General features: G+C 42.8%; 1 protein-coding gene across 1 annotated transcript in view; it reads right to left on the reverse strand.

Moving 5' to 3' along the window:
* The window catches only part of waca (WW domain containing adaptor with coiled-coil a), a 48,490-nt gene that overhangs the window by 20,674 nt on the left and 14,865 nt on the right, over nt 1-12,951 (reverse strand). Inside the window, exons 5-7 of the mRNA XM_076290495.1 lie at nt 11,953-12,068; nt 10,751-10,863; nt 4,753-5,004 (exon numbers count right to left, since the gene is read on the reverse strand). Coding sequence (XP_076146610.1) covers nt 4,753-5,004; nt 10,751-10,863; nt 11,953-12,068 — 481 coding nt within the window. The remainder of the gene's footprint in view (nt 1-4,752; nt 5,005-10,750; nt 10,864-11,952; nt 12,069-12,951) is intronic.

A 12,951-nucleotide genomic window follows, 5' to 3' on the forward strand; every position in this document is an offset into this window, starting at 1 on the left:
AGACTGGTGTTCTTGGCTCATAATTTGAAGTAAACTGAAGCGAACTGAATTGTGGGTCCGTTGCGTCGCGTTTCTCCCATTGCTCGCGTTGAGAAGTTCAGCTGTTGCTGCACCGAAAGACGGACTGATTTGGAAGTGCACCTTTTGGGCAGATTTTCCTTTTAATTTTTGTGTAATCTTTGTACTGAGCAGTACTTGAAGTTAGGCATTTGTTCAATAAGGCCATAGGTTGTAAGGCAATATCTGTCAAGGGCACAACCCAAGGAGTGGCCTTATATGACCGGGTTTCTGGGATCACTGAATTTAACGGGAAGAAACGTTGGACTGCTAAAAAGAATTCAGGACAATGTGAGAATAAGAAAGGCCTGAGTTGGAGGTAATTTTCCTACACTGTATCATCCACTAGGAATCCCTTTGCAAGACTGTTTTGCGCTTTGATCACATAGTGAAGGTAGTGGTGAAACTTGTGAACAGCATACGAGCGAGGGGGCTTATTCATCGCCAATTCATTAAATTCATAGAAGAAACCGATGCTGACCACCAAGACCAATGTCCGTTGGCTAAGTTTGGGGAAAGTGTGCTGGCGAGTGTGGGAGCTCAGAGACGGGATCGTGTCTTTTTTGGAGCTGAACGTAAAGCTACAAGGAAAGGATCAATTGGTGCATGACATGTACTCGAACTAGGGATGCACGATATATTGACGGCCGATATATTATTGGCTGATAAATGAAAAAATGTAAATATTATTATCAGTCCGTTAACAGAATTCCGGCCGATAATTTGCGCCAATTTTTTATTTTTTAAAGCCCTAATTTCCAGACTAGGCATACGTAAGGCCCATCTGGCTACACTGAGCTACTTGAGCTTGGTTGGCTATACTTCTTCCTCAATAATGTCAGCGGTATGAATGTATTTCACCATTCTAACAAGATCTGTGGATCTGCGTTGAATCTGTGCATCCCATTCAATATGCTAACCATCTCTGCTTCAGTTCCAGACAGGTCATCATTATAAGTTATTAAAACCATCGGGGCTAACCCCTTTGTAGACAGACATAAGATACAGTCTGAGTTGCAGCTTTATTCAGTCACCCGCAGTTGAAACTAAACAACAAGTTTCCCTCACAAACGCTGATTTGGTCACTAGCTTTTTTCCAGCTTAGCAGTTTAAGTGTTTACTCCTAAATGAAAACAATTCATACACTGTCGCTAGCCACTCACTCGCAATTCACTGCTGTCAGGTTTACTTAAAGTTCTCAATGGTACAGTCACTGGACTAGTAAACAGCAGCTGCAATTGGAGCTGATTGACCTGCAGTGCGACTCTGTCCTAAAGGAGAAGTAAAACTCAAGGAGTTTTATCCATTGCTAAACGAGAACAAGTTTCCAAACATCCGGCAGGTGGCCCAGAGGATACTGGTGTTATTCGGCTCGACCTATGTGTGTGAGCAAACTTTCAGTGTGACGAACCTCAACAAATCAAGGCAAAGAGCGCAGCTCACTGATGAACATTTGGGGGCTATACTGTGTCGCCAAAAGCAAAATTACCCCAAACGTTGATGCTCTCGCAAAAAAGGGGGACCAACAGCACTGTTCCCATTGAAATTGAATAAATTGAATGAACAACTAATGGCGAGTTGTTTCTTTAGTTTTTAGGAAGTATGTATTTTTGTTGCATGTCTGAGTTTAACAACATTATGTGCAGGTTAATGTGTGTAGCCTACTGTTCTGTGATAGGCTGTGTTACCTAGGCCAATGTTGGGGTGCCACCCATTGTTCATGCCTGTTCAGTAATAATAATAATAATAACTAGATGTACCGCAGAGCGGTACAAAATATGACCGCCGCCCAGTCCAGCACATTTTTTCCACAAAAAGAAATCACGCTGAAAGGCCTATATGATTCTAACTGTCTCACTAAATTGCATTATCCACACTGGTATCTGCTACACAACAAGTACCAAAACATGATTAGTTCATAGATTTCACATGTAAAATAAATTTTATACAACCCCACCTCCATCTTGCCTGTTCATAATTCTGAGAAATTCTTGATTGTTTGTGTTATGTTTATGTTATGTGTGTGGGTGGGTGTGTGTGTGTGTGTGGGTGGGTGTGTGTGTGTGTGTGGGTGGGTGTGTGTGTGTGTGTGTGTGTGTGTGCGTGCTTGTGTGTGTGCCTGCGTATGTGCCTGTGCATGCAAGCGTACATATGTCTACTGTGTGAGTATGTGTCATACGTATGATTACTGTGAATGTATGTGTGTGTGTGTGTGTGTGTGTGTATCTGTTTGTGCACATGTGTGCACATGAAATGGGTTAACATGACCCCTGGAGGCAAACATACGGAAAAAAATGGTCATCCTAGGCCCTACAGTTCTCCTTTCGGGGGGTCCAGTCCAGCGGGGGGGCTACAGATCAAAACGAAAAACGATGGTTCCATGCTATCCATGTGGGGTTACATGCCCACCAAGTTTCGTGTACACCGGTCTTTCAGTGTCCCGGGACTCATTGACGGAAATTTGGGCATGCGGGAAAAAAAAAAAAGTTCTCACTAAACCTATATGACCGCCGCTTCGCTGCGCGGCGGTCATAATAATAATAGGATAATTACACAGTAGTTTCTTAGCATGTATTTCAATAGCAGTGAATGGTACAGTATGTATTGCATGTAACTGATGTCATTTTGTAAATGTAATTTTGCCTCATTAATTGGTGGTCCGGCCCGCCGGCCAATTTTCAAAACCCAATGTGGCCCTTGAGCCAAACAGTTTGCCCACCCCTTTAGGGTCCTAAAGTTGAAAGCTACCAGGATGGAAGTAACCTCCTTAAAAAGCCTCAATGTATTCTGAGTTCAGTCTAGTCTATATAACTGAGCATTGTATATTTTCAGCAATGGTCATGGTATTGTCTTGAGTATCAAATGGCAGAGGTTTAAAGTGGTGGTTCAGGATTCTGGACATAGGACTTCATTTCCAAGTTAGCAAGTGTGATCTAGCTTCTGACAAAAGTTCTGCTCAAAACGTTGCTGCACAGCAATGCTTCGCATCGGGCACTGTTAGGACATTCCAATTGAAAACAATGTAATTAAACTGATATCATTAACACTTGCTTGCATCGCCAGACGTGGAGTTCAATCAACTAATAAACAGCTCTTATGGAACACCTCAGTGTCAACGAGTCATGCAAACAAACTTCTTCAAGACTGACAATTTACGAACATTCCCAGAAACAAAAAAAGGGTCACTTAACCTCAAATTTTCATAAATATTAGAGGCTGGGAGGTTCAATTCTCCAGCGTCTATTAAAAGTCTGCTTTGCTCTTAATCATATGGTGGAGCTGGCCTGACACTCATCTGTGCCACCTTGGCTTGAACTCAGCAACCTCAGCAAGCCCAGCGCTGGGTCAACAGGCTCAGTAAAACTCAATGCCGGAGTTTCCAGTCACGGTTCACCGTCTAGTATGTCACATTAAGTTAGCAAAAACAGACAAGTGTAGAGACAGATAGAGAGAACAAAAGAAGGGCAAGGGGTGAGAAGTATATAACGTCCTTTAGTCAGAACCACTCTGTTAACATATAATAACAAAGAACCTTCAAATAAAACTCAAAGGCGCTTCAGGAGCTTCCTAGGGTCACCCAGGAAAAATTCCGGCATCAAATGTGTTTGGAAGTGGAAAAGTCAACAGCAGACATTCCTCAGCCATCCTGCTCGGCCTCTTCCCAAGAGTGGTCATGTGTGTGTTTACCAGTGCTGGCCAACCTTTCTTATGCACGCTCAGTCAGAACCGCACACTGGAAAACAAAATATTAGCTTCACAGCAGCCACCACTAAAACTCCAGCACTGCAGAGAAGAGCTGAAGGAGTCCAACCTTGAAGCCTATAAAGGCTGGGTGACATTACAGTCAGCCTCACAGAGCTGAAAACAGCTGCTCCACATCATGCATGATTTAGTTGAACAGAAATCACACTGTACCATGTGGCCTTGCTCCAGACTCCATGAAAGATGTGAATGAAGATCAGCTGAAGGGCTGTTATAGTCATGAAGTAAGTGTGTGTGTGTGTGTGTGTGTGTGAGAGAGAGAGAGAGAGAGTGAGTGTGAGAGATTGAGAATTTCAGCATTGATAGATCTGAGTTTAACTACTGTGCTGAGGCATTACACATTTGCTGAAGAATCAAATGCAAATCACACCACTAAGGTTTACACTGCTGGCACACACTTTGCAATAGAAAATACTGAGCCTCTTCATCCAGCAGTCACCAATAAAAACAAAGTTGTCAAGTAACACATGACACCTCAAACAAGGCCAAGACACTCTTAGAAGCAGTTTGAGGTAGACTGAACTGGTGTGGTAAACAACTATGCATGGTTCTGCCATCACACTGCAAATTCCAAAGGCTATGCGGCAGAAATCTTCAGGAAATCCTCCTTCATATAAAAGGTGCTGATCGAGACGGGCTGATGCCTTTTTGCAAATCATACATCTACATCCATAACTACCTCTGAACGACAATTTAAGTGTCCTGGCCCTGGAAATTGTAAACATTTGAAATTTTAAGTTAATAAGGATAAAAACACACTGAGCTTTTCTTTCATTTTTTGTACCACTTTCCCCTCATCTCCACGTCTTGATATAGGCCATGATAACACAGGCACTGAGGCCTTCTGATCGGAATAAATTAAAACACACACACACACACACACAGACACAGACACAGACACACACTCTCACACACACACACACACACACTCACCCTCATTGATCTTGGCCATGTCCACGCTGGCGTTGTTGAGCTGCAGGGCAGTCTGCAGCGCGGGGAGGAGCTGTCTCAGGAGGGACGGGTCCTGGAGCAGGGTGGGCGCGACCGGGGACTGCAGCACCGGGGAGACGGGCACCGTGGAGACGGAGGCCGAGCCGGCCTGAGCGGCGGCGCTGGCCACAGATGACGAGGAAGAGGAGGACTGAGACGTGCAGGAGAGGGAGGATGGCTTCTCTGATACTGACTCTGTGAGAGGGGATGATGAAGATGGACAAATGAGGACAGAGGCCTGTCAGCCATGCATACATTTCACCTGCTGCCAATTACAGACTAGAAATGGCCATCTTGAACAATCCTACATATCAGACTACCACGGTTATATATGCAAATGCATAAATTCTATGCAGGATCAAATGCCAGGACCAGACCACGCAATGTTGTCATCTTTCATGATTACCATGTCAGGAATCATAGTCAGGTGACACTGACATCGACTAATTATTGTTCACATTTTTGGGAACATCAGGGAACAGCATCAATCTCTTTGCCATGTCTGCAGAGAGCAGTCCATCATGTTACTGGTAAACTCCAGAGTATGTTGTAGGAGGATCAGAAATTTCAGATCATGCCAGACATTTGGTCGGGGTGTAGCAAAGGCTGATTTATGCTTCTGCGTAGAATTGACAGCGTAGCCCTGCAGAGCCCTCTGCGTCGCAGTGTACCCCCCTCTGTCGCCTGACGTACACCTTCAAAAACGCATAACTTTGCGTCAAGTCGACGAAGACTGCAAGGATTGTGATTGGCCAACTCGCCCTGCGTGTTGATAACCGGCTGCTTCGAGCAGCCTACTACAGGTAGTAGCAACATGCTAGTTTGCTGACATAAATGTAAATCATGTAAATCAGGTTTCTAGGCCAAGTATACTTGCGTATACAAGGAATTTGGTCTCTGCATTTATCCCATCTGTGAATTGGTGAACACACAGAGCACACAGTGAACACACAGTAAGGTGAAGCACACACTAACCCTGAGCAGTGAGCTGCCTTGCTACAGCAGCTGTTCCCACTGGTCGGGGATCTAACCGGCAACCCTTCGGTACAAGCACAAAGCCCAAACCAGTAGGCCACAACTTCCCCATATATTTTGCACATATTTTGGTTAAAATGACGGGGTTATCTGATTGTAGTGTCTATTTGTCAATAACATTATGAAATCAGCACATCGCCAGCATTATTTTGTGAGCAGGTGTGGAAAGTGTGCTTGCTAGCATAATAAACCGACTGGTAAACACCTCGCAAATAACCTCAGAAATATTTTCTGGTCACGATAACTCTGTTATAACTATGTTGGAATATACTGTGTCTATTTCTCCATAACTTTTACAAAATCTAAGCATGAAAAGGCCAAACAAATAACATCAACATTCCAACACAGCAGCCTATGGAGTTTGCTACTGTGACTACCGTTTCAGTGGTGAACTACACAGACAGATTTGTGACGGCACTGAGGCAATCTCTTCTGTCTTCAGCAACTCACCAAAACTAGAACTCATAGACATTTCAGGTTCAGCCATAAGCTCAGAAATTACTATGAAAAGAAAACAGTGGAGACGTTTTCTCTGATGTACCACAGACACACACACACACACAGGTAAGGGCGGTGGTGGGAAGACCAAATAGGCATAGCGACACAAGTTCCTTGATATGCGCCATAATGTCAGCATAGACTATTACTCACTGTGCTCTGTATGGCAATGTAGAGGGCAAAGGCAACAAAGATAAACAAACCATTTTTGAAGAGGTCACAGGCTGCCAGGCATATTGCCTATTTTCAAATCTTACACGGTCCAGCCCGTGCCTGAAAACTTTAAGCCCTGTACATTCCACTGATCTATGCAAACGCCTAACTCAAATGGCTTTACTGATTTCCACGCTCCATGGCTTCAGTTATGTTGTCCATGTTTGCGTTTGTTTTTGTCATGGTTTTCTAGCCAAATCATGACAGTACACTGTTACACTGCTGCAACTGGTCAGGCTAACCAGGTTGTAGATGTAGAAATTTCTCAGATTTTATGTCAGATCATTATCAATGATCGGATATTCAATGATCAAGAGAAAATAGAAATAGAAACCTACGGCTCCTAACGGGAAGCTAGCATTCATAACATAAGACAGCAGTGACTGGTGTGGGCCAAATCAATCCTTGCAATATATCAGAGCAATTGATCCTCCACTATTTTTGTTTACGCCTGCTAAATACTATAACTAAAACTCTTATCAATACATATTGTGCAAATCTGAGGCAATGATACTGAAATCCGTTCAGGTTCCATCCATGACCCCTTTTGTGGATATCTGCTTGTGTTCCTCCAATATTGACACTTAAAAAATAACACTCAATTGTATACTGATTAGGGATGTCCCGATCCAGCTTTTTGCACTTCCGATCCGATACCGATATTGTAGCTTTTAGCATCGGTCGATCCAAGCATGTATTAAAGATTAAAGATATTTACTTATTTTGTTGTTATACTCATGTTGAAAAGGGTTTTACTCTTAAGAACAACTAGCCAACTTAATTAGGTTAGTTTGAATAATCCAGTGGTTGGTAATGAGAAGCTGACCTGTTTATTCTTAACAGGGTTAAATAAACACAAAATAATAAATAGTCAATTAACCACACAAACTAAATTGGCATCAGTGCTCTGCTCTTGAACAACAAGAGTGTAAACCAAGGCTTAAAAAGCCATTAGTGCAAACAATATTGTAAACTGTATAAAAAAAGCAAAACACACAGAAAAGCCGAGTAGAAAATAAATAGTCAATTACCCACACTGAATTGGCATCAGTGCTCTGCTCAAGAGTGTAAATCAAGGCTTAAAAAAGCCATTAGTGTAAACAATATTGTAAACAATATAAAATTATATATAAAAGCAACACACACAAAACCTGAGTAGAAAATAGTCAAATTACCACACACACACTGAATTGGCTATAACAACCCAAATAACTGTCACGCCTTCTACAGTATTGCTATCTCCTCCACACTTTACTGCTCCATCTCCATACTCCCTTCAATTTCTACTGTTTGCCCTGGCTGCAGTCTGAGCATGATGGGGAGATTCTTCTTCTATTCACAAAGGTGATCATTTCAACATGCTCAGGTGTCAGCCTGCTCCTGTGCTCATCAATGATAAGTGAGACTGCGCTAAAAAGCCTCTCACTGTTGCGTTTTAAAAGCGAAACTGATGCCACAACTGGTCTGGGTTTGCTGAAGTAACCTAGGCTACAGGCTGCATTTATTACAGAAAATCAAGCAACATAGCACGTAGGCCTATCTACACTATTTAGTGACAGGAGCTTAAGTTTACCGCGACAACAGCTGTCACTAATTCACATTGTCGTAGGCTGCGCCGATGCACAGACTAAACGGTAAAAAAAGTTATGATAGCCTACTGGAAGCTTCTACCCTTTTGGATGTGTAGAGTTGTAGGCCTTGGTGCACTTAGATGTTAGCAATTGTCCAGGTTGCTTTTTGAAATTAAATGCGTTTGTTAGGCTAGCCCAGGGGTGGGCAAACTTTTTGGCTCAAGGGCCACATTGGGTTTTGAAAATTGGCCGGCGGGCTGCACAACAGCCCCCCCCCCCCCACACACACACACACACACACACACCCACCTAAAATATAAAAAGATTATAGCCTATAATTTAGTATGAAAAGTATTTCTTTTAAAATATGAATTGCTTAAATTTTATGTTGTTTAACAAATGTATAAATTGTGCACTGTCGCTTTAAGACAGTCGCTTTTATTCACGTTTATTTCTCAATGATCTTCTGCCTGCTCCGCTATGGCTAGTGCTGTATCTACGGCTGGGCCCTCTCACAGTTTTTAAATGGTCAGTAGTGGGAACTACTGTTGCCTTCATGATTTCCTTTTAAAAGTTTCTTATAAAAAGGAGATATCAATTATCAACAATGATAAGCCAGCTGGAACCTGTGGCTCTCTCTCCCTCTCGTGAGTGCAGACGCGTTCCCAATTAAATGGATCGCATAATGTTCACATTAGATCTGCTGCAAAGGAGATAACTAAGAGTTAACTTAATTTAACATGATGTTATCTCTATTTAACATGATGTTTTGACATTGTAAACGTTCTCTAAGGGGGGTGAAAAGCAGTTTGCAGTAAAGCTAACCAACGTCGCCTACTATCGCAGGAAAAAAATAGCGAGCAGCCTGATAACCAAATGAAATGCTCGGCGGGCCGGATGAAAGTGCTTGGCGGGCCGCAGTTTGCCCACCCCTGGGCTAGCCGATTGTAAAAACAGGGAAATTAAAGTGCGTGCTGTGCCTATACATTACACAAACAATCTTAAATCGCGGAGATAACATTCGTTAGACAGGCAAAGCTGTCAGCAGCAACATGCATAAGAGCCTTAGCCTAATAGTAAGAGGGTCTCGCGGACACTCACGGTCGCGGTTAACATTAGGCTATATTAATTCAACTGTGACATGAAATATTTGCTCGATAACTTTAAATTCTTAGTGGGACATGCACAGACAAGTGGGATGCTGGACAGGTCGCTAGGTGTGCTGAAAGACGCGGACCGGATTTGGGGGGGAAAGCTGAAAAAAACTGAAATGGATTACCTACATCGGTGCGCTGGAAAACACGGACCGGAGTTTTGAAAACAAACTGGATCGGGAGTCCGGATCGGGATTTTCCCGTGCAGGCCGATCCCACATTTTTTGCTAATATCGGCGGCCGATCCGATCCAAATATCGGATCGGGACATGCCTAATAGTGATGTCAGATTACACTTTTTAAATTCAGTTTTTGGATGAATCACAGCTCAGCTGTATGCAGCAGTTAAATCCCTCCTTAAGTTCAGACACAACAGGCACGCAACACAAGAACATCTTTTTCATTCACCCATCATCAATGGACCTGTCGCTAAACGCCACCCTTATAACGCTGATGAGCCAATGACAGTCCAGCCTCTATGGGACTCGGACATCAGCTCGGACAACTCCATAGGAAACAACAGGGAGGAGGCATGAAATGACAAATTAATGGTTATTTATGGAGTTTATTAACTCAAAAATCCCCGACGGATAACCATGGTCAAACGCTTTACATGGGGGACATGTAGTACTGATTGCCGGTACCTCGAGAGGCTAGAAAATGGGGTATATTTTCATCAACAGTAGCCTACAGGACGTCTCTCGCGTTTGCAACAGCTCGACGTAATGTAGGCTACTAAGCCAACAACGTGGGCACAGGTTCCCTGTTAAATGCACATTAACCAACTACTATATTCTTACATCAAATATTAACATAACCTAACATATCTTATCGTATCGTATCAATCTTCCGCTAGCTAGCTAGCATTAACCTCTGTGGTTTTTGCACGGTGATTTGCACGGCTACTCACCACAACTGCTTGTCACCCCTCCATAGCATAATTACGTCCCTTTTGATAACTTCTGGAAGAAAGCAAATCCTTCATCGACCAAAACGTCCTCAAAGCCTGCTTTCATATACTGTCAGCTGCCATTGTCCACAATGTATTTCTAATCAAGTCTGGTTTGTTTGTCCGAGTTCACACGGTAACAATGGGGGGGCGGAGCTTAGCGACAGGTCAATTCTAAACTCAGACACGTTACGCGCATCCCACAACTCAAATGGGCTCCATGACATTATGCGACAACCCTTTTCTGCTATTATTTTTAATGTGCTTAAAATCATGATTTGCTAAAACTTTGCATCTTTAGAACTGCAGCGGTTTAGCACAGAGAATACTAAATGCCATGAAGTGCTCGCCTAGTCACAGGCACCCATCAAACAAAAACTCAAATTCACCGAAAGCCAGCTTAAGCATGACATATGGATACAGAATGGTTTGTGAAGGGCCCTCATCTAATTTTTCTAAAAGAAATCTCAAAACAAATCACCACTCAAAAGACTACATCTGCCAGAATGCACAACACTCACTGTTAGGGAAGCTGGAGGCAACCGTAGCCTGCATGGCCTCCCGTCTGTAGTCTCTGTCTTTGGGGAAGCTGTTGACTACCGTCGTCTTGGCAGCCTCCTTCTGCCTCTGCTCTCTGTTTCAAAGACAGGGAAAAAAAATAATTAATTCAAATGAATAGCATCTTTGAAACACTATTCTGACAGAAGGAGACACCCCTCAAGCAATAATTGACTTAAACAGGCCAACAACCTTTCTGTACTGTCTAGAACAAGAGCTCCAGGACAACGAATGGATTAGTAAATATTACTTTTGTATATCCGACATGGCAACTATGCCTGCCAATCAGAATCTTCAACTCAACGGTATACAATGTTAATCCTTGATAACCAGACTACTACAGCTATGCTATGAAAGTCATCATGTAGAAGTAGAAAGTAGATGAACAAAAAACAGGTAGCGCACCTTTCTTTTAATGAAAAGCTTAAAAACATGACTAAGAATAGTGTTCACAAGCAGCAGGGAACCTAGCTCTCCCTGCAGAGAGCAAGTGGTAAAAAGACACAAGGACCTTCAGGTCACGTCTGTCCGGTGAACAAATCCTAGATTCTGACAAACAACCAATATCCTCAATGTAGACGTTCTGATGTTTTTAATGCCATGCAAACATTTGCCAGCTGCATTTTTGAATGACAGCTGTGAATGTTAACAGATAATCAAATGTAAGACTATTTCGTATATATACTAAATGTTGCTAGCTAAAGAGCTAATGCTTATGGGCTACACATCTGATAGTAAAACTGTAAAGCATTTGTAGAACAAAACAAAATTAGACTTAATAGCCTACTAAAATCATTCCGCCTGTATGGCTAGTTAAGAGTTGTCTCAACTTCTTTCCTACCGATTTTAAAGCAGAAAGAAATAGCTATTGTATTCACAATGTTGAGAAATTAAATCATATCTTTGACATGTTTTTGCTTTAATTACACAAACTCAAGGCACCTGCTAAACAGCAATGCAACTCATGAGAATGGAGCTACAGAGTACACGTTTCATTCGTGTTTATCACCAACAACATCAATATCAAGAGAAATTCTTCTTAATAGCTGAGGTTGACTTCATCCTACTAAACAAAGAGTGAGTGTGTGTGTGTGTGTGTGTGTGTGTGTGTGTGTGTGTGTGTGTGTGTGTGTGTGTGTGTGTGTGTGTGTGTGTGTGTGTGTACCTTTCCAGCCACTCCTTAGGCTTCTCCCACTGTGAGACCTCTGTCCTGCAGTTGTAGTAGTACTTCTTCCCAGAGGAACTAATGTGCTCTGACCAGTCATCTGCAGGTTCATAGGGCTGGGACAGAGAAAACAAGGAACATTACTACATGTATAACAAATAAACAGAAACAAAGACATGCATGGGAGGGAAGAGCTTTCAAAGGCAAGTGGTAGAGCGAGACACACACACGGACACACACAGCGTAAGCAAGACCCAGGGCTGATACAAGGCAGACAAAAAGGGGAGCATCATTGAACAGGCACGGGGGGTGGGGGGGGTGGGGTGGTGGGCGAAGAGGTGAGGAGTGATGCAAGAGCTGGTAATGTGGGAGAGGCTGTGTATATGCGCTGTTCTCCGCCTAAAAGGTTTCTTTAATCAGGCAGCATCAACAATCGCCTCCTCTGATCAATACCACACACACAAACACACACACACACCTAAAAGTCATTCAGTAGATGGGGCCTAATGCCATCCTTACACCAGAAGACTTTGAAAAAATTTGGAAACGATTTTTAAAAAGACAACTGTCTCAGACCTTCTCACATCTAAAGACAAGCCATAGAGTTTTTAAGTCACAGACTATGATTTTGAAATGACTCGAGATCTTGCATGGTCACTATTTACAAGACTGCAACTCGATTCCTTTGAATTATTTCCCATTGTGAACTAGATATCAACTAGCCTGGAAATCCAGACCCAAATCTAGAAAGATTTACGGTCTGGCTATAAGTAATGAAAATGGCCCAACTCGAGGGGTGGCACCAAGCATGCATTTGGGAATATCACTGCACACAATTGGACGCTTAGCTACCAGCGGAGCTAACTGGCAGATTGGACTTGCTGTATCCGGTTGGCAAAACAGCAAAAATGTCTTCCTTGCAAAGGAAAGATTCAAGCGCCTGTCTTCTGTTATACCTTTAGAGAAAAAGCAAAGTCTAACTCGTTCATTGTAGCGGCC

Source organism: Alosa pseudoharengus, unplaced genomic scaffold (genome assembly GCF_046254945.1).
Source record: "Alosa pseudoharengus isolate Yale_2024_CS ecotype anadromous, Long Island Sound unplaced genomic scaffold, YU_APseudo_1.1 YU_APseudo_1.1_scf_18, whole genome shotgun sequence".
Taxonomy (NCBI): Eukaryota; Metazoa; Chordata; class Actinopteri; order Clupeiformes; family Clupeidae; genus Alosa; species Alosa pseudoharengus.